At 59.8% G+C, this 25,854-nt stretch overlaps 1 protein-coding gene across 2 annotated transcripts; it reads left to right on the top strand.

Annotated features, from left to right (window-relative positions):
* The first annotated feature begins 22,710 nt into the window (after positions 1–22,710).
* Positions 22,711–25,653, top strand: SCRT1 (scratch family transcriptional repressor 1). Of its 2 annotated transcripts, none has more exons than XM_073329861.2 (2): positions 22,711–23,471; positions 24,834–25,653. In XM_073329861.2, exons 1-2 carry the CDS (start codon positions 23,357–23,359, stop codon positions 25,550–25,552), a joined length of 834 nt encoding a protein of 277 aa, XP_073185962.1. In that variant the 5' UTR covers positions 22,711–23,356; the 3' UTR covers positions 25,553–25,653. The 2 variants fall into 2 exon arrangements, with proteins under 2 accessions (XP_073185962.1, XP_073185961.1); XM_073329860.2 differs by having other exon boundaries at positions 24,831–25,653.
* Positions 25,654–25,854: the final 201 nt, after the last annotated feature.

Raw genomic sequence — 25,854 nt, 5'->3', positions numbered from 1 at the left:
GTGGGCTCCTATCAACACCTTTGCTGGAGAAAGGCAAAGGACCAAACAGGCTGTGGAGACTGAGTCAGAAAAACTCCCCCTGCCATTGACCTGTGAATAAACAGAGGCCTTTAGTCTGCAGGGCTGTCAAGCCAGCACCTTCCACAGGGGACAGAGAGCAGATCCCCTGCTGCCAAGATCCCCTCTGCTTCGAACATGGCTCAGCCCTTGGCCACATCCAGTTCTAACTGCCCAGGAAATACCAGGCCCAGCATATGCTGCGGGAGTGACCCCAGGCTTATTCCTAGGACAGCCCACACCCGCACTTGATTAACCCCTTGCTATGCAATGAAAGGCCCAGGTATCCAACGCCTTGACCCCTTATTGCTCCCAGGCCCTGGGCGGTTGCCCAGTTTTGCACCATACCTTTCCCATCTCTCACTCCAGACCCTTGTTTAGCGCTGCAGATTTTGCAAAGGGAGAGGATGGGCTGGCCACTGCAGGTGCAGGATACTGGTCTAGCTGGACCTGGGTTCTGATCCCAACTGGCAATGTGTGTGTTCCTTGAGCAGGCACTTTCCATGGGAGATCTACTGGGACCCTGCTTAGCACCAAGCCAGGGTCAGAGACTCCTGGCAGACCCCCAGCACTGGAAGAGAACAGTGAGACAGACAAGGGTTTGGTCTATGCCCTGAAGCAGGAGGAGTTAAAGCCCTTGCAATATTTGCTATTATAAGGCCAGTTTTAATTTCCGTTTTCCTGGTACCCCTCCCCATTCACCCAGCCACTGACACACAGCTATGGGTATGCCTGTGCAGAAAAGTGAGGCCCCTCCTCATAGCAGGGCAGGGGTAGCAGGCTGCCCCGCTGGCCGTGGTCTGCTTCTTCTTCAGGACTCAACCCACCAGCCAGGTCATGTTCAGTCTCACCCCGCCTGAGTGTCCCATGGAACAATAGTCCAAAGACCTTATGCCATGTCTGCAGCCCGACCCCAGGTTCAATGGCCCTCACACTGCTCATCTCAGGGGGCTTTCATCCCACCTTTCTCGGTGGCCTGTAGGAAAACCAGGCCTTCGCGCTGCTCCGGGTCCCAGCCAAGGGACCCTGTAGCTGGCAGCTAAGGCCTGCTCCCTCAGCCTCCTCGCTGCCTCCCTGGACCATTTCACCCCTCAGCCTGTCTCCAGGACCTTTCCTCCAGCCCCTTCCTGGCCTCCACAGAGTTCTTTCCAGCTCTTGGACAGAGCAACGCCTCCCAGAGCTTTCTCCCTGGAGACCCAGCTCCCTTCTGATTCGCCGCAGGCCCCCTTCTCTCCCAGAACCCCCAGCATCAGGGTACTGCCCTGGGGCCTGGCCCTTTGGTCAAGGTTCACCACAGGATCTTGCTCTGCTCCTGCCCCCACTCAGTGTCTCTCCTAGCCTTTTGCCAGCGCTCAGAAGAAGGTCGACTGTCGCCCTGGTCTTTCCCTCTCCCCTGAAGTTCCTCAGTCACCTCCATCCCCTGGGCTGGGACTCCTCCTTAAATCAGACACCCAGCTCTGCCCCAAGCCAGCCGCACCCACCCTGTAGGTGCACCTGAGTGCATTCATTTCTCTCTGACTCCAGCTAACTCTTTGTCTGCCAGAGTGGGGTCTGAAGCGCGTCCCACTGTGCCCCCCCCCCAGGGAATTGTTGCATGTTTCTCACAGGGGATCCCCATAAAAGCCACCAGGGGATGGGGAACATTTCAACCCTTCTCTCCTTCCATTGTGTTGATGCGTTGTGTGAGCGGCATGCTTCGCTTGTTGCTGTCTTTGCCGGTCACCAGCACACCCAATGAACACGCTGTGTTACCTCTGGTTTCAGAGCAGCAGCCGTGTTCGTCTGTATCCGCAAAAAGAACAGGAGGACTTGTGGCACCTTAGAGACTCACCCATTTATTTGAGCATGAGCTTTCCTGAGCTACAGCTCCTAAGCCTAACCCTGAATGCATCCGATGCAGTGAGCTGTGGCTCACGAAAGCTCATGCTCAAATAAATGGGTGAGTCTCTAAGGTGCCACAAGTACTCCTGTTCTTTTTGTGTTACCTCTGAAATCTTGTTCTTTAGGGAAACTCCAGGTGCTGCTGAAGGGAGCCCTGACTGAGGCTGAGGCTTTCACAGAGATCTCACTGCAAAGCTGAGATGAGCACCCCCAGCCGGACAACTAGGTTGTTGCAAAGCTGTCGTGAAGGGGGAGGAGAGACGGTAAATTCCAGGCCTCTGCCCAAAGGCACACTGGTGTCCCAGGCATATCCCGACCATGGTCCCCACCAGCACAGCTCAGTGCTCCTGCTAGCAGCAGCTGTGACCATCAGCAGCAAAGCAGCAGCTCTCTCTGGGACAGAGCCGGGCAACAGGTGGAACCAGCAGAGCTGCTGGTCTCCAACAGAGTGGCACTGATTTATGCCAGCTGGGCTCCTGGTCCACTGATGGGAACGGCAGAAGTTTGCTGGGGCTGCCCCTGAAATGAATGCCATTTAGTCGTTATGTAAATCTCTGCTACGGCCCTACAATGTGTTCTCCATCCGTCGGTATGAGCAGAGCTCTGCTCTCCTGGAAATCCATGGAAAGCTCATGCCGGCAGGGACTGGACAATCAGACCTCCGCTTCTAGCTGCCAATGCACCTGGGAACCATCTCCCCCCCTGTGACGATGTGACGCAGCAGGGAGGGGGGAGTGTTGACCTGGGAATGTGCCCTGGGGATGGGAGACCTGAGAGCCTGTCACCTGAGCCAGGAGGGGGAGGGGGAGGTAACACCTCTGCCCAGGAATGTGAACAGAGGCTGCAGCAGGGAACCTGCTGGGGGGGTTTAGTTTCAGTTTGGGGCTGGGGAGAGGAACACAGGGAACCCCAGGGCTGGGGTCTAAGCTCCCTGCTCCCCCAGAAGGACGTGATTGAGGGGTCCTGGTTGTACCCACAAGCTCTGTTTTGGACCGTGTTCCTGTTGTCCAATAAACCTTCTGTTTTACTGGCTGGCTGAGAGTCTCAGTGGATCCCAGGAAGAGGGGTGCAGGGCCTGGACTCCCCCACACTCCGTGACAACTGGTGGCAGCGGTGGGATCTACTGCACCCCGTGAACGGCGCTTCCTGCAGTAAGTGACTGGGGAGCAGTAAAACGAAGGGGAATTGACGGGGACCAGGCGTGCTGAAGATTCAGAGAGAGACGGTTTCGGGGGGCGGTTAACCCCTGGGAATGTGTGACCAGAGAGAAAGACTTTTGCAGTAACAGGGTCCCCCGGGGGATTGCAGCGAGCGGTCCCAGGGGCGGAGGAATCTGCAGCTCGACCCTGGCAAAGAGGTGGTGACCTCGAGAAGGACTGGCACACGAGGGGCTTTTCCTGGAAACCGTGGGAAGCTGCCCGGCCTGCGAGGGGCCAGCAGGGAGATGTACGCTAAACGCCTGAAGAGCGACCTGGTGGAGCTGTGCAGGCAGAGGGGGCTGCGCATCGGGAGGTCCACCAAGGAACAGCTGATTGCCCAGCTGGAGGAGAGGGATCCCTTGGATGACCCGATCCCTGTCCCTGAGGGAAGCCGCCCGGCAGACGCAGCGTGGGCCCTGGGGCCTGACCGGGCTGGGAGGGGTCAGACTGCTGCTGAGGACATCCCGAGACCCTTCCTACCTATGTCCGGGGGAGGGGTTGGGGGAAGCCCAGCGAATACCGAGGGCACCCTGACCCCGGCACCCAGCAGGGGATCCTCCCGGCGGAGCTCCCCATCCCTGGAGCGGAGGCGGCTGGAATGGGAGAGGGAGATGAAAATGAGGGAGCTGGAGGATCATGAAAAACAACGTCAACATGAGCAGGAGGAGAAGGAGAAACAACGTCAACATGAGCGTCAGGAGAAGGAGAAACAAAGACAGCATGAACTGGAGCTGGCCAGGCTGAGGAGCAGTGGGGCCCCGGCTGCGGCTGCGGTGAGTGCGGGGGGACCCAAGACTGCAAGGAACTTTGATAAGTGCTTCCTGGCCCAGCGGAAGGATGGGGAGGACATAGATAGCTTCCTGACGGCCTTTGAAAATGCCTGCGAGCTGCACAGGGTTGACCCTGCAGACAGGCTCCAGTTTCTCACCCCCTTACTGGACCCCAAAGCCGTGGAGGTGTACAGCCGAATGACAGGTGCGGAGGCAGGGGACTATGAACTGTTCAAACAGGCCCTGCTCCGTGAGTTTGGGCTGACCCCCGAGATGTACCGGAGAAGGTTCTGGAGTCAGCGTAAAACGCCTGAGGTCACCTACCTACAACTGGTCAACCGGATGCAGGGGTATGCCCGCAAGTGGACAGCTGGGGCCCAAGCTAAAGAGGACCTGCTTGACCTAATCGTACTGGAGCAACTGTATGATCAGTGCCCTTCCGACCTGAGGCTGTGGTTGGTGGACAAAAAGCTCGAGAACCCCCAGCACGCAGGGCAGCTGGCCGACGAGTTTGTGAACAGTCGGTCAGGGGGTAGCCGGGAGGAGCCCCAAAAGAACAGGCCCCCCCCGATGCAGAGAGAGAGTCACCACGGGACCTCCCAGCGGGGAAATAGGGAGAACCCCCTCCCAAGGGGAACGCCTGGCGTCAGGCCCCTCCGACCCGCTCGAGGGGACCAACGTGACCTGAGCTGCTATCACTGTGGCCAGAAAGGCCACGTACGGTCCCAGTGCCCCGGGCTCAGGGACAAACTGAGCAGACCCAACCTACCCAGGGTTAACTGGGTAGGGACCCAGCTGGACGAGGGGCAGACGACCCAGGAAAGGGGGCCTACCAGTTTACCACCTGCCCCGGAGGGAAGAGTACCCCAGGCCAACTCCACCAGAGGGCTGGAGGCTCTGGACTCAGGGTGCTCAGTTTACAGGGTGGGCGCGGGGCTGTCCCTCCGGAGAGAGTGCCTTGTTCCCCTGGAGGTGGATGGGAGGAAGGTCAATGGATACTGGGATACAGGCGCGGAGGTGACGCTGGCCCGGCCCGAGGTGGTGGCCCCAGATCAGGTGGTGCCCAACACCTATCTGACCCTGACAGGGGTGGGCGGGACCCCATTTAAGGTGCCCGTGGCAAGGGTACACCTGAAATGGGGGGCCAAGGAGGGCCCCAAGGATGTGGGGGTACACCACCATTTGCCCACTGAAGTTTTGATGGGGGGAGACCTAGAGGACTGGCCAAGCAAGCCCCAGGCCGCCCTGGTTGTGACGCGTAGCCAGAGCCGGCGAGGGGCACTGCGCCCTGACCTCGGGGAGGGTATCACACCAGAGGCGCAGGACCCTACCCTGGTGGGGAGGGAGGGCCGAGGGGCACGGCTCAGAGAGGCGGAGGCCTCAGACCTGGCCAGCGAGAGGGAACCGGGCCCCGTCCCTGCCCCAGCCGCTGAGTTCCAGGCCGAGTTGAGGAAAGATCCCTCCTTGCGGAAGCTCAGGGACCTGGCCGACCTTGGTGTGGTACGGACCATGAGGAGAGGCTGCCAGGAGAGGTTCCTGTGGGAGAAGGGGTTCCTGTACCGAGAATGGGCTCCCACAAGGGAAGTAGAGTCCTGTGGGATCAGGAGGCAGCTGGTGGTCCCCCAGAAGTATCGCCGCAAGCTCCTGTCCCTGGCCCATGACATCCCCCTCGCAGGGCACCAGGGAATCCGGCGCACCCGGCAGAGGTTGCTACAGAACTTTTACTGGCCCGGGGTCTTTACCACGGTCCGGCAGTATTGCCGATCCTGTGACCCCTGTCGGAGGGTGGGGAAGGCCCGGGACAAGGGGAAAGCGGCTTTGAGACCTTTGCCCATCATAGAGGAGCCTTTCCAGAAGGTGGCCATGGACATCGTGGGGCCTCTCAGCAGGACGACCCGGTCGGGGAAGAAATACATTCTGGTGGTGGTAGATTTTGCCACCCGCTACCCCGAGGCAGTGCCCTTAGCTTCCATTGAAGCAGACACCGTGGCCGATGCGCTCCTGACCATTTTCAGCCGAGTGGGGTTCCCCAAGGAAGTCTTGACAGACCAAGGCTCCAACTTCATGTCGGCCCTGCTCCGGTGCTTGTGGGAGAAATGTGGGGTCCGGCACGACTGGGCCTCAGCGTATCACCCCCAGTCCAATGGGCTGGTGGAGAGGTTTAACGGGACGCTAAAGATGATGCTGAAAACCTTTATGAACCAGCACCCGCAGGATTGGGACAAGTACTTACCTCAGCTGCTGTTCGCGTACAGGGAGGTGCCCCAGGAGTCGACCGGATTTTCGCCTTTCGAACTGTTATATGGAAGGAGGGTGAGGGGCCCCCTGGACCTGATGAGAGACGAGTGGGAGGGGAAGGCCACTCCCGATGGAGAGTCAGTGGTGGAGTATGTCCTGATCTTGCGAGAGAGACTGGCTGAACTCATGGGCCTGGCCAGGGAGAATCTGGCCAGAGCCCAGAGGAAGCAGAAGGTCTGGTATGACCGCACGGCACGGGCCCGTGCCTACGCCACCGGGGATCCGGTGATGGTTCTCATCCCAGTGAGAAAGAACAAACTACAGGCCGCCTGGGAGGGCCCTTTCAAGGTCGTCAAGCAGCTCAATGAGGTAAACTATGTGGTGGAGCTGTCAAACCGGGCGCACCACCGCCGGGTGTACCATGTGAATATGATGAAGCCATATTATGCCAGGGGGAATGTGGTGTTGGCTGTGTGTGGACAGTGGGAAGAGCAGGGAGATGACCCTTTAGTAGATCTATTCCCTGGGACCAGAGCTGGTTCCCCCCTGGAAACAATTCCCCTCTCGGATCAGCTAACCCCTGCCCAGCAAGCTGAGGTCAGGGAGGTGCTGCATCCGTACCGACAGCTGTTTTCCAACCAGCCTGGACGCACTAATCTGACTGTCCACCAGGTGCAGACAGGGTCGCACCCGCCGATAAGATGCTCCCCCTTCCGAGTCACAGGGAAAACTGCTCAGGACCTGGAAAGAGAGGTCCGGGACATGCTGGCTTTGGGGGTGATCCAGCCATCGGCCAGCCCTTGGGCCTCGCCAGTGGTGCTGGTCCCCAAAAAGGACGGGTCGGTCCGGTTCTGTGTGGACTATCGGAAGCTCAATGCCATCACTGTATCTGATGCCTACCCCATGCCCAGGCCGGACGAGCTCCTAGACAAGCTGGGAGGAGCTCGGTACCTTACCACCATGGACCTTACAAAGGGCTACTGGCAAGTGCCGCTGGATGCAGATGCCCGACTGAAATCGGCCTTTATCACCCCTCTGGGGCTCTATGAGTTCCTGACCCTGCCTTTCGGCCTCAAGAGAGCGCCGGCCACCTTCCAGCGCCTAGTGGACCAGCTCCTGAGGGGGATGGAGAGTTTTGCTGTGGCGTATATTGATGACATCTGTGTCTTTAGCCAGACCTGGGAGGACCACGTGTCCCAGGTTAGACAAGTGCTGGACCGACTCCAGGGGGCTGGGCTGACTGTAAAAGCGGAGAAGTGCAAGGTGGGGATGGCGGAAGTATCTTACCTGGGCCATCGGGTGGGGAGCGGCCGCCTAAAGCCGGAACCAGCCAAGGTGGAGGTGATCAGAGACTGGCCCGCTCCCCACACCAAAAAGCAGGTCCAAGCCTTTATTGGGATGGCAGGATACTACCGAAGATTTGTGCCCCACTTTAGCGCCATCGCCACCCCCATCACGGAGCTATGCAAGAAGGGGAAGCCAGACAAGGTGGTCTGGACCGAGCAGTGCCAGGTGGCTTTCCGGGCGCTGAAGAAGGCTCTGGTCAGTGGCCCAGTTCTGGCAAACCCAGACTTTGACAAGCCCTTTGTGGTGTTCACCGACGCCTCAGACACGGGACTGGGGGCGGTGTTAATGCAGGAGGATGAAAAGGGGGAGAGACACCCCATCGTGTACCTGAGCAAGAAGTTGCTACCCCGGGAGCAACACTACGCGGCCATCGAGAAGGAGTGCCTGGCCATGGTGTGGGCCCTCAAGAAACTAGAGCCCTATCTCTTCGGGCGACACTTCACCGTCTACACCGACCACTCTCCCCTGACCTGGCTGCACCAGATGAAAGGAGCCAACGCCAAGCTCCTGAGATGGAGCCTGCTCCTGCAGGAGTACGACATGGACGTGGTCCACGTGAAGGGAAGTGCCAACCTGATAGCGGATGCGCTGTCCCGGAGAGGGGGCCCCGAACTTCCCCAGGTCACTGGTCAGCGTGACCCCGCTCAGTTCAGTCTCGAAGGGGGGAGAGATGTGACGATGTGACGCAGCAGGGAGGGGGGAGTGTTGACCTGGGAATGTGCCCTGGGGATGGGAGACCTGAGAACCTGTCACCTGAGCCAGGAGGGGGAGGGGGAGGTAACACCTCTGCCCAGGAATGTGAACAGAGGCTGCAGCAGGGAACCTGCTGGGTGGGTTTAGTTTCAGTTTGGGGCTGGGGAGAGGAACACAGGGAACCCCAGGGCTGGGGTCTAAGCTCCCTGCTCCCCCAGAAGGACGTGATTGAGGGGTCCTGGTTGTACCCACAAGCTCTGTTTTGGACCGTGTTCCTGTTGTCCAATAAACCTTCTGTTTTACTGGCTGGCTGAGAGTCTCAGTGGATCCCAGGAAGAGGGGTGCAGGGCCTGGACTCCCCCACACTCCGTGACACCCCCGTTCACCCGGCTCTAAGAACCGCCCTGTCTTTAGCCTGGAGCTGCCATGCACAGGGTCAGAGTCACAAAAGAGTGTGGCTCCCAGGGCCTGGTTGCCAACGGTGTCTTCCAAAAATCTGTCCCCTAAAGACAACAGCAGCCAGCATGCAATACTCTGTCTCCAGCTGAGCAGTGGGCCACAGTGGTGGCTGGAACCTGTTGCCCTGTGAGCTGCACTGCTGTGTTCCCGGTAAAAGCAGCTCTGCTTTCCATCAGCCGGTGCTGGGAGCCGGGCTCCCACGATAGCTCGGGGAGAAAGGGGCTCACAGGATCTGCAGCTCTGCTCAGTTCCCCCTGTTTCTAATTTACATTGCTGCGTGCAGAGTGATTGCCTGCCAGGCGCCGGGGCTGTGGACTCCCAGGCCTGGTCTACACTGAAAGATTAGATGGAGCTAGCGACCTCGCTCAGGGCTGGGAAGAGTCTGCACCCGGAGTGCTGTGGCTTGGCTGTCCTAACTCCCGGGGCAGATCCAGCTAGGGCAGCTGACGAATTCCTCCGTCAGCTCAGCTCCTGCCTCTCAGAAAGGTGGATTAACGCCATGGAAGGAAAACCCCCTTCTGCCAATGTAGAAAGTGTCTCCACTCTGCCATAGGCAGCACATTATATGGGCCCATGGTGCCCATTCCACCCCTTCCCCAAAGCCACTGCCCCTGCCCCTTTCTGGCTTCCAGCGCCTCCCGGTGTGGACTGGAAGGGGATGGGCCGGGGACGGATCGCTCGCTGCTGTTGGTGCCAGGCCCCCCGCTGTCACGGAGTGTGGGGGAGTCCAGGCCCTGCACCCCTCTTCCTGGGATCCACTGAGACTCTCAGCCAGCCAGTAAAACAGAAGGTTTATTGGACAACAGGAACACAGTCCACAACAGAGCTTGTGGGTACAACCAGGACCCCTCAATCACGTCATTCTGGGGGAGCAGGGAGCTTAGACCCCAGCCCTGGGGTTCCCTGTGTTCCTCTCCCCAGCCCCAAACTGAAACTAAACTCACCCAGCAGGTTCCCTGCTGCAGCCTCTGTCCACATTCCTGGGCAGAGGTGTTACCACCCCCTCCCCCTCCTGGCTCAGGTGACAGGCTCTCAGGTCTCCCATCCCCAGGGCACATTCCCAGGTCAACACTCCCCCCTCCCTGCTGAGTCACATCGTCACATCTCTCCCCCCTTCGAGACTGAACTGAGCGGGGTCACTGTGACCAGTGACCTGGGGAAGTTCGGGGCCCCCTCTCCAGGACAGCGCATCCGCTATCAGGTTGGCACTTCCCTTCACGTGGACCACGTCCATGTCGTACTCCTGCAGGAGCAGGCTCCATCTCAGGAGCTTGGCGTTGGCTCCTTTCATCTGGTGCAGCCAGGTCAGGGGAGAGTGATTGACGAAGTGGGACTGTTCTTAATGTTTCCTCTGAATAGTGCGGGGGTGCCTCAGTTTCCCCTAGGCAGTTCTTAAGTATCTAGGGGGTGGAGTAAGGGTGTATGATCATTGCAGAGCCCTAGAGGGCATGTGTGTGCAGGAGTCTGGACACAGAGAATGGCCAACACCCTGTTTCCTAGCAATTGATGGCCTGGGCCCTCCCCGCCCTGCAAGGTGAGAGCTGAAGGGTTGGAGAACAAAGGAATCAGGTGACCACCTGGCCCGGGAAAGGAACAAAGCCCAGAGGAGGAGGGGCTGGAGGGGGTTTTCAGTTTGGGGCTGGCTGGGACATGGAGTGAAGTGCAGACGTGGTTGTCTGGCTCACTGCCCCCCCAAAATGGACCCAGCTGAGGGGTCCCGTTCTCTGCACCTACAAGCTCTGTTTTAGACCATGTTCCTGTCGTCTAATAAACCTTCTGTTTTACTGGCTGGCTGAGAGTCCCGTCTGACTGCGGAGTTGGGGGGCAGGACCCTCTGGCTTCCCCAGGAGCCCCGCCTGAGCGGGCTCGCTGGGGGGAAGCACACGGAGGGGCAGAGGATGCTGAATGCTCCGAGGTCAGACCCAGGAAGGTGGAAGCTGTGTGACCTGAAGACAGGCTGCTCACAGAAAGGCGACTGCCCCAGAGTCCTGCCTGGCTTCATGGGGAGCAGTTCCAGAGCATCGCCCAGGGACTCCGTGACAAGTGGTCGGTGTACATGGTGAAGTGCCGCCCGAAGAGATAGGGCTCTAGTTTCTTGAGGGCCCACACCATGGCCAGGCACTCCTTCTCGATGGCCGCGTAGTGTTGCTCCCGGGGTAGCAACTTCTTGCTCAGGTACACGATGGGGTGTCTCTCCCCCTTTTCATCCTCCTGCATTAACACCACCCACAGTCCTGTGTCTGAGGCGTCGGTGAACACGACAAAGGGCTTGTCAAAGTCTGGGTTTGCCAGAACTGGGCCACTGACCAGAGCCTCCTTCAGCGCCCGGAAAGCCTCCTGGCACTGCTCGGTCCAGACCACCTTGTCTGGCTTCCCCTTCTTGCATAGCTCAGTGATGGGGGTGGCTATGGCGCTAAAGTGGGGCACAAATCTTCAGTAGTATCCTGCCATCCCAATAAAGGCTTGGACCTGCTTTTTGGTGTGGGGAGCGGGCCAGTCTCTGATCACCTCCACCTTGGCGGGTTCCGGCTTTAGGCAGCCGCTCCCCACCCGATGGCCCAGGTAAGATACTTCCGCCATCCCCACCTTGCCCTTCTCCACTTTTACAGTCAGCCCAGCCCCCTGGAGTCGGTTCAGCACTTGTCTAACCTGGGACACGTGGTCCTCCCAGGTCTGGCTAAAGACACAGATGTCATCAATATACGCCACAGCAAAACTCTCCATCCCCCTCAGGAGCTGGTCCACCAGGCGCTGGAAGGTGGCCGGCGCTCCCTTGAGGCCGAAAGGCAGGGTCAGGAACTCATAGAGCCCCAGAGGGGTGATAAAGGCCGATTTCAGCCGGGCATCTGCATCCAGCGGCACTTGCCAGTAGCCCTTTGTAAGGTCCATGGTGGTAAGGTACCGAGCTCCTCCCAGCTTGTCTAGGAGCTCGTCCGGCCTGGGCATGGGGTAGGCATCAGATACAGTGATGGCATTGAGCTTCCGATAGTCCACACAGAACCGGACCGACCCATCCTTTTTGGGGACCAGCACCACCGGCGAGGCCCAAGGGCTGGCAGATGGCTGGATCACCCCCAAAGCCAGCATGTCCCGGACCTCTCTTTCCAGGTCCTGAGCAGTTTTCCCTGTGACTCGGAAGGGGGAGCATCTTATCGGCGGGTGTGACCCTGTCTGCACCTGGTAGACAGTCAGATTAGTGCGTCCAGGCTGGTTGGAAAACAGCTGTCGGTACGGATGCAGCACCCCCCTGACCTCAGCTTGCTGGGCAGGGGTTAGCTGATCCGAGAGGGGAATTGTTTCCAGGGGGAAACCAGCTCTGGTCCCAGGGAATAGATCTACTAAAGGGTCATCTCCCTGCTCTTCCCACTGTCCACACACGGCCAACACCACATTCCCCCTGGCATAATATGGCTTCATCATATTCACATGGTACACCCGGCGGTGGTGCGCCCGGTTCGACAGCTCCACCACATAGTTTACCTCATTGAGCTGCTTGACGACCTTGAAAGGGCCCTCCCAGGCGGCCTGTAGTTTGTTCTTTCTCACTGGGATGAGAACCATCACCGGATCCCCGGTGGCGTAGGCACGGGCCCGTGCCGTGCGGTCATACCAGACCTTCTGCTTCCTTTGCGCTCTGGCCAGATTCTCCCTGGCCAGGCCCATGAGTTCAGCCAGTCTCTCTCGCAAGATCAGGACATACTCCACCACTGACTCTCCATCGGGAGTGGCCTTCCCCTCCCACTCGTCTCTCATCAGGTCCAGGGGGCCCCTCACCCTCCTTCCATATAACAGTTCGAAAGGCAAAAATCCGGTCGACTCCTGGGGCACCTCCCTGTACGCGAACAGCAGCTGAGGTAAGTACTTGTCCCAATCCTGTGGGTGCTGGTTCATAAAGGTTTTCAGCATCATCTTTAGCGTCCCGTTAAACCTCTCCACCAGCCCATTGGACTGGGGGTGCTACGCTGAGGCCCAGTCGTGCCGAACCCCACATTTCTCCCACAAGCACTGGAGCAGGGCCGACATGAAGTTGGAGCCTTGGTCTGTCAAGACTTCCTTGGGGAACCCCACTCGGCTGAAAATGGTCAGGAGCGCATCGGCCACTGTGTCTGCTTCAATGGAAGCTAAGGGCACTGCCTCGGGGTAGCGGGTGGCAAAATCTACCACCACCAGAATGTATTTCTTCCCCGACCGGGTCGTCCTGCTGAGAGGCCCCACGATGTCCATGGCCACCTTCTGGAAAGGCTCCTCTATGATGGGCAAAGGTCTCACAGCTGCTTCCCCCTTGTCCCGGGCCTTCCCCACCCTCTGACAGGGGTCACAGGATCAGCAATACTGCCGGACCGTGGTAAAGACCCCGGGCCAGTAAAAGTTCTGTAGCAACCTCTGCCGGGTGCGCCGGATTCCCTGGTGCCCTGCGAGGGGGATGTCATGGGCCAGGGACAGGAGCCTGCGGCGATACTTCTGGGGGACCACCAGCTGCCTCCTGATCCCACAGGACTCTACTTCCCTTGGGGGAGCCCATTCTCGGTACAGGAACCCCTTCTCCCACAGGAACCTCTCCTGGCAGCCTCTCCTCATGGTCCGTACCACACCAAAGTCGGCCAGGTCCCTGAGCTTCCGCAAGGAGGGATCTTTCCTCAACTCGGCCTGGAACTCAGCGGCTGGGGAAGGGATGGGGCCCGGTTCCCCCTCAGTGGCCAGGTCTGAGGCCTCCGCCTCTCTGAGCCGTGCCCCTCGGCGCTCCCTCCCCACCAGGGAAGGGTCCTGCGCCTCCGGTGTGGTACCCTCCCCAAGGTCAGGGAGCAGTGCCCCTCGCCGGCTCTGGCTACGGGTCACAACCAGGGTGGTCTGGGGCTTGCTTGGCCAGTCCTCTAGGTCTCCCCCCATCAAAACCTCAGTGGGCAAATGGAGGTGCACCCCCACATCCTTGGGGCCCTCCTTGGCCCCCCATTTCAGGTGTACCCTTGCCACGGGCACCTTAAATGGGGTCCCGCCCACCCCTGTCAGGGTCAGGTAGGTGTTGGGCACCACCCGTCTGGGGCCACCACCTCGGGCCGGGCCAGCGTCACCTCCGCGCCCGTATCCCAGTATCCATTGACCTTCCTCCCATCCACCTCCAGGGGAACAAGGCACTCTCTCCGGAGGGACAGCCCCGCGCCCACCCTGTAAACTGAGCACCCTGAGTCCAGAGCCTCCAGCCCTCTGGTGGAGCTGGCCTGGGGTACTCTTCCCTCCTGAGCAGGTGGTAAACTGGCAGCCCCCCTTTCCTGGGTCGTCTGCCCCTCGTCCAGCTGGGTCCCTACCCAGTTAACCCTGGGTAGGTTGGGTCTGCTCAGTTTGTCCCTGAGCCCGGTGCACTGGGTCCGTACGTGGCCTCTCTGGCCATAGTGATAGCAGCTCAGGTCACGTTGGTCCCCTCAAGCAGGTCGGAGGGGCCCGATGCCAGGCGTTCCCCGTGGGAGGGGGTTCTCCCTATTTCCCCGCTGGGAGGCCCCCTGGTGACTCTCTCTCTGCATCGGGGGGGGGCCTGTTCTTTTGGGACTCCTCCCGGCTACCCCCTGACCGGCTGTTCACAAACTCGTCGGCCAACTGCCCTGCGTGCTGTGGGTTCTCGAGCTTTTTGTCCACCAACCACAGCCTCCGGTCGGAAGGGCACTGATCATACAGTTGCTCCAGTACGATTAGGTCAAGCAGGTCCTCTTTAGCTTGGGCCCCAGCTGTCCACTTGCGGGCACACCCCTGCATCCGGTTGACCAGTTGTAGGTAGGTGACCTCAGGCGTTTTACGCTGACTCCGGAACCTTCTCCGGTACATCTCGGGGGTCAGCCCAAACTCACGGAGCAGGGCCTGTTTGAACAGTTCATAGTCCCCTGCCTCCGGCCCTGTCATCTGGCTGTACACCTCCACGGCCTTGGGGTCCAGTAAGGGGGTGAGAAACTGGAGCCTGTCTGCAGGGTCAACCCTGTGCAGCTCGCAGGCATTCTCAAAGGCCGTCAGGAAGCTATCTATGTCCTCCCCCCTCCTTACGCTGGGCCAGGAAGCACTTATCAAAGCTCCTTGCAGTCTTGGGTCGCCCCACACTCACCGCAGCAGGGGCCCCACTGCTCTTCAGCCTGGCCAGCTCCAGTTCATGCTGTCTTTGTTTCTCCTTCTCCTGACGCTCCCTCTCCTTCTCCTCCTGCTCATGTTGACATTGTTTCTCCTCATGTTGACGCTGTTTTTCATGATCCTCCAGCTCCCTCATTTTCATCTCCCTCTCCCATTCCAGCCGCCTCTGCTCCAGGGATGGGGAGCTCCGCCGGGAGGATCCCCTGCTGGGTGCTGGGGTCAGGGTGCCCTCGGTATTTGCTGGGCTTCCCCCAACCCCTCCCCCAGGCATAGGTAGGAAGGGTCTCGGGATGTCCTCGGCAGCAGTCTGACCCCTCCCAGCCTGGTCAGACCCCAGGGCCCACGCTGCGTCTGCCGGGCGGCTCCCGTCAGGGACAGGGATCGGGTCATCCAAGCGATCCCTCTCCTCCAACTGGGCAATCAGCTGTTCCTTGGTGGACCTCCGGATGCGCAGCCCCCTCTGCCTGCACAGCTCCACCAGGTCGCTCTTAAGGCGTTTAGCGTACATCTCCCTGCTGGCCCCTCGCAGGCCGGGCAGCTTCCCACGGTTTCCAGGAAAAACCCTTAGTGTGCCAGTCCTTCTTGAGGTCACCACCTCTTTGCCAGGGTCAAGCTGCAGACTCCTCCGCCCCTGGGACCGCTCGCTGCGATCCCCCGGGGGACCCTGTTACTGCAAAAGTCCTTCTCTCTGGTCACACATTCCCAGGGGTTAACCGCCCCCCGAAACCGTCTCTCTCTGAATCTTCAGCACGCCTGGTCCCTGTCAATTCCCCTTCGTTTTACTGTTCCCCAGTCACTTACTGCAGGAAGCGCCGTTCACGGGGTGCAGTACATCCCACCGCTGCCACCAGTTGTCATGGAGTGTGGGGGAGTCCAGGCCCTGCACCCCTCTTCCTGGGATCCACTGAGACTCTCAGCCAGCCAGTAAAACAGAAGGTTTATTGGACAACAGGAACACAGTCCACAACAGAGCTTGTGGGTACAACCAGGACCCCTCAATCACATCCTTCTGGGGGAGCAGGGAGCTTAGACCCCAGCCCTGGGGTTCCCTGTGTTCCTCTCCCCAGCCCCAAACTGCAACTAAACTCACCCAGCAGGTTCCCTGCTGCAGTCTCCGTCCACATTCCTGGGCAGAGGTGTCACCTCCCCCTCCCGGCTCAGGTGACAGGCTCTCAGGTCTCCCATCCCCAGGGCACATTCCCAGGTCAACACTCCCCCCTCCCTGCTGAGTCACATCGTCACACCCGCGAACCCCACAGGCCCTCGCGTCCCCCTGAAGTGCGGGGCCTGGGGTGGTTGCCCCGGTCCGTCCTATGGACCCATTCTGGGCACCACCAAAAATTATACAATCCTGGTGCCCAGGGCACCATGGCTGCATTGCTGTAGCTGGACATACCCCACGGTGTAGGTATCTCTGGGAGCTGTGGGTGCTCTGCCGGTCTGGACAGCAGACCCTGCATGAGTTAGCAGCACCTGATCCCCCAGGGAGCATTGGTCGCTTAGGGTTTGCTCCCTTGTCCTGCTGATTTGTGAACAATTAAAGCCAGTGGGTGCCGTTCTGTCGATGTCCAGGGTGCGACACCGGTTAGCCCCCAGCTGAGGGGCTGGCCTCTTGTTCGACTGGTGGGAACAGCTGGATCTTCTAGCTCGCGGGAGGTGGAGAATTCTCAGTGTCTGCAGTGCCTTTTAATGATTAATTAGCTGATGTGTGGACAGTGCTTTGAACGGAGCCTGGGCCACGTATTTGTTCCCTCTGGTTAGACCGTGACCTGCTCTGAAGTCTGTGAACACTGGCACTGGGTGGTACCAGAGGACGCAATGTCCGGGTGAATCCAAAGCAGGTACGGTGCCAGCCCCACCCTGCCAGGCTGCCTCCCCCTGCCTACAGGATCTCCCACTACAGCTCAGTCTCCTTGGTCCAAAGCAACCTCTCTGCAGAACACAGCATGTGGGCCCTGACCCTGCAGACACTTACCCACATGAGTAATGGTCCCTTTGTGAGTACGACCGCTGAATGCAAGGGCACAACTCACTCGCGTGCATGTTTCCAGGATGGGGCCTTTGTGCCGGTGGGGGCGGGGAGTTTAGAGCTGTTGACACCCCCCCTCAGAAATGGGGCGAGACCCAACAAACTCATGTCAGGCAAGCCACCAAACGACTATCTCATGGAGACAGCCGAGTGTTCCTGACAGTCGTGCTCCAGAGGTGAAATGCTCCATGTGCCATTGGCAGCCAGGGCCTTTGCAGAAGCCGCTTTACAGCCCCATCCCCCCCTCCAGAAGCAGGGTGCAGACTCCAGAAAGCCGTGAGAGCTTGAACATGCCCTGAAGGGATCTGTTGCTGGAAGAGAAGCAGAATCCCAAACTTCGATGGATCTAGGGCTGAATACCTGCCTAGGAGAAACAAGGAAGCCCAGCTTTCTGACTGCATTTACCACGGCAAGCTTGTGGAATAAAACACTCTGATTAAAATATCGCAGGCAGGACTATACCCCAAGGGGTATTCCTCTTCCTTTTTCTTCGGTGGAGCCCATTTAGTTAACACACTGATTATTTTGTGCAGCCTTTTTATCAGGAGACCAGACTTCAAAAGCTTTTGCTTCAATCCACAGCCTGCTTTCTTCATTTGTTTAGCAAGCTCACTCCCTACCTCTCACACTTCTCACCAGGACGTGGAGCGGCATTGTAAACACACAGAGGCTGGCACGGCGAGCCAGTGGGTTTGGGCTTCTGCACAAAATCCAGCCCCAGCTCCTTGGTGGGTCAAACATAAGGTGCTGCAATTTGTCCTCAATACCTTTGGTTTTGCCCTGGCTCTTTTCTATGATTCCCTTCTGCCAGTAGCATGTAAGCTCCCCTGTCTCTGGCCACAATTTGTTTAAACGCCTTTGCTTAATTGCTCTGACCAAAGGGGACTGCAGGGGTCATCAGCAGGCAGACCATGGGCCAAATCTGGACCGCCAGACACTTTTGAATGGACCCCGAAATCTTTTTATTTACTTACTCTGATCATCACTGTTATTTTCACTGGAGTCTGGACCTTGACCAAGAAATTTGGACCTTGACAAAAAATAAGTGACTGCCCTGGTTACTGAGATAAAGCAGCAGTTGCCGGGAGGTCCTTGATCCTGTTCTACCGGCTGCTAGAGATCCATGGGGAAGCAAAATGGGAATGCACACTGGCTGATAACATGGGCCATCTGAAGGGCCCATCACCATGGTATCTAGGCTCTGGCTGTCACATCACTGGAAGCATTGCAGGCTCCCAGTGCCCGAAGAAAGGGACGCACACACCCCCCAGTAATGACAAGGCCTTGTCTCTGATGCCCTCCTGGCTGGAGCTGCTGATTGAGCTGCTGGGTTGGGAGGGGAGGGGAGGGGAGGGGAGGGGGATTTGGGTGAATTGGTCCCAGCTGCACCTTCTGCCGGAGTCGCAAAAGCCCTTGGGCCATGGATGGTAATGCAGATCAACCTCGGTTGCAGGACCTGACAATAAAGTTAATAACATATTCAAGCACAAGTGCCCTGGCGGAGAAAGGGCTCCTCGGGATGAAAGCATGATGAGGCAAAAATCAAGTGCTTAGAACAGAAAGGAAGTTAACTAAGACCTCCCTCTGGGAGAGGATCTGTGGTGTCAGGGGGAGGGGCAGGCCAGACCCACTGGCAGGGCCCAGGCCTGGCTTGCTTTCATTTACACCAGCCTGGGGCCAGCTGGCTGCGATGGAGTCACTCCGGATTTACACCAGGGAACATTAGAGCAGTGCCAGAAAGGCCTTAACTGGCCTGCACAGAGCCAGTCCCTGCTCCACCGAGACCCCCTTGCTAAACAGACAAAGGCTGTGGAGGGAAGCAGGGGAGTGCAGAGAGGCAGGGATGGGCCCTAGGTCAGTGGCAAAACTGGGAACAGAAGCCAGGTCCCCTGAGGCCCTGTCTCTGTCCCCTGTCCCTCCTTGCCCCTGCAAAGCTCTGCTCAAACTCCCATTCCAGCCAATGGGACTCTGGCCCCTGACTTCAGTGGGAGCTGGAGGCAGAGGAGGATCCGGTGAGGGAGGGCTGGGAGCCGGCTGGTTTGCGTGGAGGGTGTGGACCAGACAGGCTGCCCAGATGCACAGTCTGACACTGGGCTAAGCAGGGCCGACCCCCCGCCCGGCGCTCGGTTGCATGGATTCCTGGGGAGGTTCTCCGGGGCTGCTGGAGCACTTGGCTTCCAATCTAAACCGTAAGAGTGAGAATTAAATGCTAATGAAGCTCTTTGATTTAACAGCAGACAAGACGTTTTAGTGTTGCTTTGCCTCATAGACTATTATTATGCAAATGAAGGGAGCTTGTATCTTTCTTCCCCATTTAGCTGAAATCAGCACTTCTTGGCAACATCCAACGCTCAATTACTGTACTTACCTGCTTAATGGGCGCGCCGAGCCCCGCTTGGGCGCACCTCCCGAAACCCGGGGCAAAGGCGCCCTCCCTGGCGGGGTCTGCACCGAGCGGCGCCCGGGCGGGTGCCCGGCTGGGGGGCAGCCCCGGGGGTGTCCGGGGCAGCCGTGGGGCTCGGGCTGCGAGGGGGGGGTCCGGGGCGGCTGCGTGGGAGAGTCTCGCTGGGTGTGTGGCTGGTCGGGGTGTGCCAGGTGGTCGTGTCTGGGCCTGCGCAGCCGAGAGCGGCCCCCGGTGCTCGTGTGTCCCGGGCTGGGCCCGGCAGCCAGGCTGCTGCGTCTGGGGCTCGGGGCCCTGCCTGGGTGTTTCCCGGCGCCCGTTTGCCGTGTAAATCCGGCTCCCCCTCCCGGCCGGCCTGTTCCGCGCCGATATGCCGAACAGCAGGTGCTCGCTGAGCCCTCCCTGGCGTTTTAAGCCACTTTCCCCTGGAAACTTTCCAGAGCTTGGGCTTCCTTCCCCTCCAGAGGCGGCTCCCCGGGCCCAGCCGCCGCCGCCCCGCTCGAGGCTGTGGAGGTGTTAGGGGAGCCTTGGAAAGGACTCAGCCCGGAGACCCTCCAGCGGTCTCCTGTGGGGTGCTCCCTGCGCCCGGGGGACATGCATGGAGCAAGTTCTTAGTCCGGTCACCAGATCAAACCGAGCAGCCGCGGGAGCCCCCCGGGGTGACCGGGCAGCGCTGGCGTCGGCTGTGGTGGAGCGCAGGGACAGGGGCGCGCTGGACGCAGCTCGCTTTCCCCCAGCGGCGGCTGCAGGGAGCCGGGACCAGCAGCGCGGGGTCCTCCCTGGCCACGAATCTCCACGTGCGCCCCCTCCGCGCGCTTCGCTTCAGTCGGGACTCAGTTTCCCTCTCGCTCATACTCGCGAGACCCTTCAGGCAGCAGCCCATGGAAGAAGGGGGGGGCGCAGAGGGTCCCTCAGCCCGGCGGTTGTCCAGGCTGCGAAGGAGGGGAGTGTGGATACGATAGACCGACCCATCGGGCAGGAGCCACAGGACGCGCCAGGCTTCCAGGGGTCGGGGATCCGCAGCCGCTCCATGGAGCTGCCTTAAAGGGAGGTGCTGGGGAAACACCCCGCTGGGGGATGGGGGGGGTGTTTCTGCTCAAGTTACACCCCAGTGACGGGTCTGTGCGGGTGGCGCAGGGAACCGGCTCCGGGCCGGTGTCTGGTAAACTGGCTTGTACATGACGAGAGGAGTAAAGTGTGAGCCCGATTTCAACCGCCGATGAAATAAAATCCGGTGCAAAGAATGCTGATCTGGTTTCTTTCAGGCGGTAGAAGAGTGAGAGCGAGGCGAGAGTTTTTATTTCATGTGCGGGGCTGATTGGGGTCAGATTGTACTCCCCTTTCACGGGCAAAGCACATGGGTGTGTGTGTGTGTGATGGGCTGTTTTCTTTTAGATCCCCCCCCCCCCATAGACCCACACATCCAAACCTAGGGGCAGGCAGGCAGGCAGGCAGATACACACATCTGGATGACACCCCTGCAGAGTGTGCGTGTGAATGGACCGAGACAACCCGGCAGGAGCGGGAGGACACCGCTCCCCCACGCTGAAGTCCAAGGGGGTTGCAAAGAGGCTGTTTAGGGGTGTGTGGGGGGGGGGGTGTTGTGGGGTTTTAGCCCCGGTCACTGCAGAGCCCGGCTCGGTTTCTTGCTGCAGAAGTGAACAAACCCGACACGGTGCAAGACAATAGCGAGCAGGCCCGTGCCCGGGTGTTTGTTAATTAGGGACATATGTCTCCTAAAGGAATCGTTGTGGAAGGGGGGACCTTCTGCTCCCCTGCGCTCCTCATTAGCATGAGCCGAACGCCATTGGCCCGGAGGACGTGATGTAAGAGGGTGACTTGTAAACTTCGGGCGGCTGCGGATTGTTAGCTTGGTTGCAGTCACATCAATCTGCTGCGGGTAAAGAGGGAGGGTGGGAAATCAGAACAAACGACCGGCTCCAGGGGCCCTGAGGTTCACAGCAATGCTGCTAATTAGAACTCAGGGAAGGAGAGCAGCGTGGATCAAACAGAGATCCACGGGAGCCACGGGAAAAACAAATGCAACCTGGAGGTTTGACTTAATATCCTGCAGGAGGCGGCTCCTCGCTTGCCAGGGGAGGGAGGGGAGATTCCAGAGGCCAGGCGAAGCCCCTGGAAGGGACCCTGGGAGGTGCTTGGGCACCAATGGGAGTGGCAGGTGCTCAGGATCTAGACCCCTGGGGTGGGGGTGGGGAGGTATTTGAGGGAGGACTTCAAATCCCAGGGTCTGTTGTCTTCTGATTTATTTCCATCGATCAAACCTTTAGATTGCAACGTCCTTTGTGCAGGGACTTGCGCGTTCCCAGCTGCTTATCAGCGCGCCCAGCACCCTGGCGGGCTTCAGAGAGTAAATAACAACAATGGGTCACCCCCTGAGGCCTTTATCCAGGCTGTGAGTCAATGGGAGTCTTGGCTGAGTAAGGACTGAGCTATTGCAAGCCCAGGAAGGACCACACACACAGGATTTAACCCGCTGTTCATGGAGTTGTCTCGCAATCGCAGGAATGAACAGCTGGAATAAACTCAGAAGGCTGCCCATACTTTGCACTGACTGGGCAGCTTCCATGGAAGAGCTGAAAGGATTTTGCAAGCGTGAATTAATGGGGTCTCACAGCATGAATGTGGGGGTGTCGCTTATCCACTCCTTTCGAGAAGTGGAGGCCCAGAGAAATGAAGCATTGGGCCCACTCTCACACAGCCAGTCACTAGCTGGGCCAGGACTAGAAGCCAGGAGTCTTGGTTCACATCCCCCTTGTTCTAACCACTGGGTGATACTTCCTCGCACAGCTGGGGTAGAAGCCAGGAGTCCTGATGCCCAACCTCTGCTCTAACCACTAGACCCCCACGCCCCTCCCAGAGCTGGAAAAGAACCCAGGAGTCCTGATGCCCAGCGTGTGCTGTAACCACTAGTCTGCTCATCTCCCAGGGTGGGATAGAACCCAGGTGTCCTTGGGCTGTAACCTCTGGAGCACCCTCCCTTCCCAGAGCTCTAACCACTAGACTGAACTCACCTCCCAGGGGTGCGGGTAGAACCCAAGAGTCCTGCCCCCACCCCCGCTCCAACCACTGCACCCCACTGCCTCCCCAAACCAGATGGAGCAAAAGGACGAGCCAGCTCGCACGTTCCTCACTAAAAAGTGAACGCGTAGCTTATTGATTGCATCACAGAGACCACAGGTCCTCCTGATTCCCGCCCGATAAATCAAAGAAATAGCCTCTCGTGTGGTCAGGCCGCGCCAGGGCGGCGCTCTGCTCCCCGGCTCCGGAGCTGTCCCTCGGCACCTTGCCTGAGAGCCCGGGGGTCAAAGACAGGGACGAGCCTCTGGGCCTCAACAGGGCCCACGGTCTCCCTACTTCCCTTCTCCTTTTTGATCTAACTTGCAAAAAGCCCGGGCAGGAGGCGACTCACAACAGCGTCACTAAATCAGCTCGTCTCGCTGCTGTTCCCGGGAGGGTTTTTTTTTTTTTTTTTTTTTTTTTGATGGATTAAATTAAGCGCTTCCATTTCCGTCCACCACCTGATCGCTGCATTATAAATCCAAACAGCTGATCCGAGAGTCTTCAGAAATTCAGGACCTTCTACAGCGGCTGCGGCAGAGCCTGGGAGCTGTCCAGTGCTGGCGAGAAACAACAGCCGGCCCTGAGCCGAACAATAAGAATTGCAGCGCACGGCGCAGGACGCGGGGCCGGGACCCGAAGCTAGGAGCCGCTCCCGGCCGCGGGGAGCTGTCCAGTGCTGAACTCGCGGGCGATGTCTGAGGAGCCAGCTCTGTGCTGGTGACCCCGGGAACTCAGGGGGGGCTTTGGAGCCGCGCTGGAGGTCGGCAAGACGGGCCCGGGCAGCCAGCCGCCGCCTCTGCCGCACCAAAGCCGCTGGATCTCGGGTTGGAACAGGGACTGATTGCACCAGGCGGAGACTGGGCATCTCCGCAGCACGGGTCGGGGCTTGGGACTGCCCGGCTGAGCAAGCAAACCCCTAAAGCGAGCCGCAAAGCCATAGCGCGCCAAGAGCTTTTTTCTAATTGTAATTTTTTTAAAGATTTTTTGTGTGTGTGTCGGGGGGGGTGGTACGTTTCTTTCCCCCTCTAATAGCTGATCCAGCAACAACCGGCCGGCTGCCGCGGTTCTCCCTCTCCGCTCGCGGTGAGAAACCATGCCAAGATCTTTCCTGGTCAAAAAGGTCAAACTCGATGATTTTTCTTCGGCGGATCTAGAGAACTCGTACGGCAGATCTAGAACGGACTTCAGCTCCCGGCTCCATGACAAGGGTAAAGAGCAGATCGGATCTAGATCTATGTGGCTGGTATAGATGTTCCAGGCCGTGGTCTGGCTGGCTAGAGAGCGGGCGTGTTTGCTTGCACGGGGGCCTCTGCTGGGGAGGCTTGGCCGTGTGAACGCACCCGGGGACCACATTCCTGTGTGCAGCCTGCCTCCTTCCCCGGAATGCAGCCTGCGGCGAGCCCTAGTGAACAGGGCTCTGCCTCTCAGAGGTTGTTGACTCTGCACGTTTTAATGCAACCCAGTCGCTCTGTTCCTACCACGGCACTAAAATTAGACCTCGAAAAAAAGAAGGTACCAAGGCGGTGCAGGGGTGGGGGAGAAATCGCAGCTGGGGGCGGGGGGGGGGAAATCACAGCTGGGGGCGGCGGGGGGGGGAGAAATCACAGCTGGGGGCGGCGGGGGGAGAGTGGTTGGAATTCACCGTGGCAGAAATGGTTTTGTTTGGAAGGCCCTTTTGTCTGCCGATAGACAAGTTCAAGGACAACTGTTAGCACCCTCCAGGCTTCCCCGCGCGGGGGGCTGGCCACCCTGGCTGGTGCTAGTGGACTCGTTGTGCCCCAGGTGAATAAACCTCTGGGTGAAAAGTTCCCTTAGACAGGACCCCGGCTCAGAGAGGCTGCCCCAAGCCCTGGCGCTGATCGGAGAGCTCCTGCTTTCCTGGGGCGGGGGGGGGGGGGGATGCTCACTTCGCTGGCTCCTGGCTTTTGTTGATTGCAGCATGTCTGCAGCGTGTTGCATAATCGGGAGGAAATTGGCTGAAGTGGCTTGGGAAGGGAGGGAAGCTCACGCCCCGGGCCCCCCTCTCCAGGCTCAGCCACCAACCTGACCTTGAGGGTTACCCCGAGAGGAAGGTGTCACCTCTGTGGGGCTTTTCGGGGGGCGGGGGGAGGGGCACAGCACAGCCATGTCCTGGCTCTGCATTCAGAGGAATCTTAATGAGCGCTGCGAGCTGGCGTCCCCCGTCAGCAGGAGCCGGAGCAGCGCTCGGCCGCCGCGTCTCCCCAGCCTCCCTCTCTCCCCGCCTATCTGCGCCCGGCAGCCGGCGAGGCGAGAGGGAAGCTCGGGGAATGATGAAGAGGGTGGCTGGCGGGGAAGGTTCATCAAACGCCACGGCCATTAGCATGACAGTGGAGAGCCGGCTCCTGGTTCACCGCCGCGCACTTCACCCCCCGCCGTCGGCAAAGCAAGGGGGGGGGGCCCTGGCAGGACGAGCTTGTTGCCTCTATTAACCAGAGAGCTCTCCAGCTAATCTCCCCAGGCCCCTCAATGATTTAACAAGCCTCTTCTGGTCTCTCCCGCTCCATCCCCCTCCCCCCCCCGCCTCCCGCTCCCCCGCCCGCTCCCAGCAGGGTACATCAGTGACTACATCACCCCGTCGGGCTATGAAGGCGAAAGCGCCATCAAGGTGCCCTCGCCTGACCCGATCTACCCGGGGGCGCACGGGGACTATGGCGCGCCGGACTCGGACCAGCCCGACAGCCCGCACTCGGAGATCGCGGCCGGGTACATCAACGGGGACGCGGCGGTGAGCGAGGGCTACGCGGTGGACGCCTTCTTCATCACCGACGGGCGGTCGCGGCGCAAGGCGGTGAGCGGGGCGCGCAGCCTGCAGCGGCACCGGTGCAGCGAGTGCGGCAAGACCTACGCCACCTCCTCCAACCTCAGCCGGCACAAGCAGACGCACCGCAGCCTGGACAGCAAGATGGCCAAGAAGTGCCCGACCTGCGGCAAGGTCTACGTCTCCATGCCGGCCATGGCCATGCACCTGCTCACCCACGACCTCAAGCACAAGTGCGAGACCTGCGGCAAGGCCTTCAGCCGGCCCTGGCTGCTGCAGGGCCACATGCGCTCCCACACCGGCGAGAAGCCCTTCGGCTGCGCCCACTGCGGCAAGGCCTTCGCCGACCGCTCCAACCTGCGGGCCCACATGCAGACCCACTCGGCCTTCAAGCACTTCAAGTGCAAACGCTGCAGCAAGACCTTCGCCCTCAAGTCCTATCTCAACAAGCACTACGAGTCGGCCTGCTTCAAGGGGGCCGCCCCGCCGCTCAGCCCCAGCGAGACCTGACCGGGGGGCGGCCCCTGGCGGGGTCCCCCTCCCGCTGCGAGCGCTCTGCGCCGGCCCCTCCCCCCCGCCCCACCTCTCCCAGCGCTCCGGGAGCCCCTCCCCCTCCCGGGCGGGGTCCCCCCCCTCCGAGCACTCTGCCGGAGCCTCTCCCCTCTCCTCCTCCCGTCCCTGGCGGGGTCCCCCTCCCCACCTCCCCGAGCACTCTCCGGGAGCCTCTCCCCTCTCCTCCTCCCGTCCCTGGCGGGGTCCCCCTCCCCACCTCCCCGAGCACTCTCCGGGAGCCTCTCCCCTCTCCCCTCTCC

The sequence above is a fragment of the Lepidochelys kempii genome, chromosome 2 (genome assembly GCF_965140285.1).
Source record: "Lepidochelys kempii isolate rLepKem1 chromosome 2, rLepKem1.hap1, whole genome shotgun sequence".
Taxonomy (NCBI): domain Eukaryota; kingdom Metazoa; phylum Chordata; order Testudines; family Cheloniidae; genus Lepidochelys; species Lepidochelys kempii.
Note: the sequence above shows the minus strand (reverse complement) of the source record. Positions and strands in the feature narration are given on the sequence as shown.

Coding starts and splice junctions, on each gene's coding strand:
- SCRT1 (XM_073329860.2), top strand. CDS start 23,357: ATGCCAAGATCTTTCCTGGTCAAAAAGGTCAAACTCGATGATTTTTCT. Junction 23,472..24,830: donor CTCCCGGCTCCATGACAAGG/GTAAAGAGCAGA, acceptor GCCCGCTCCCAG/CAGGGTACATCAGTGACTAC.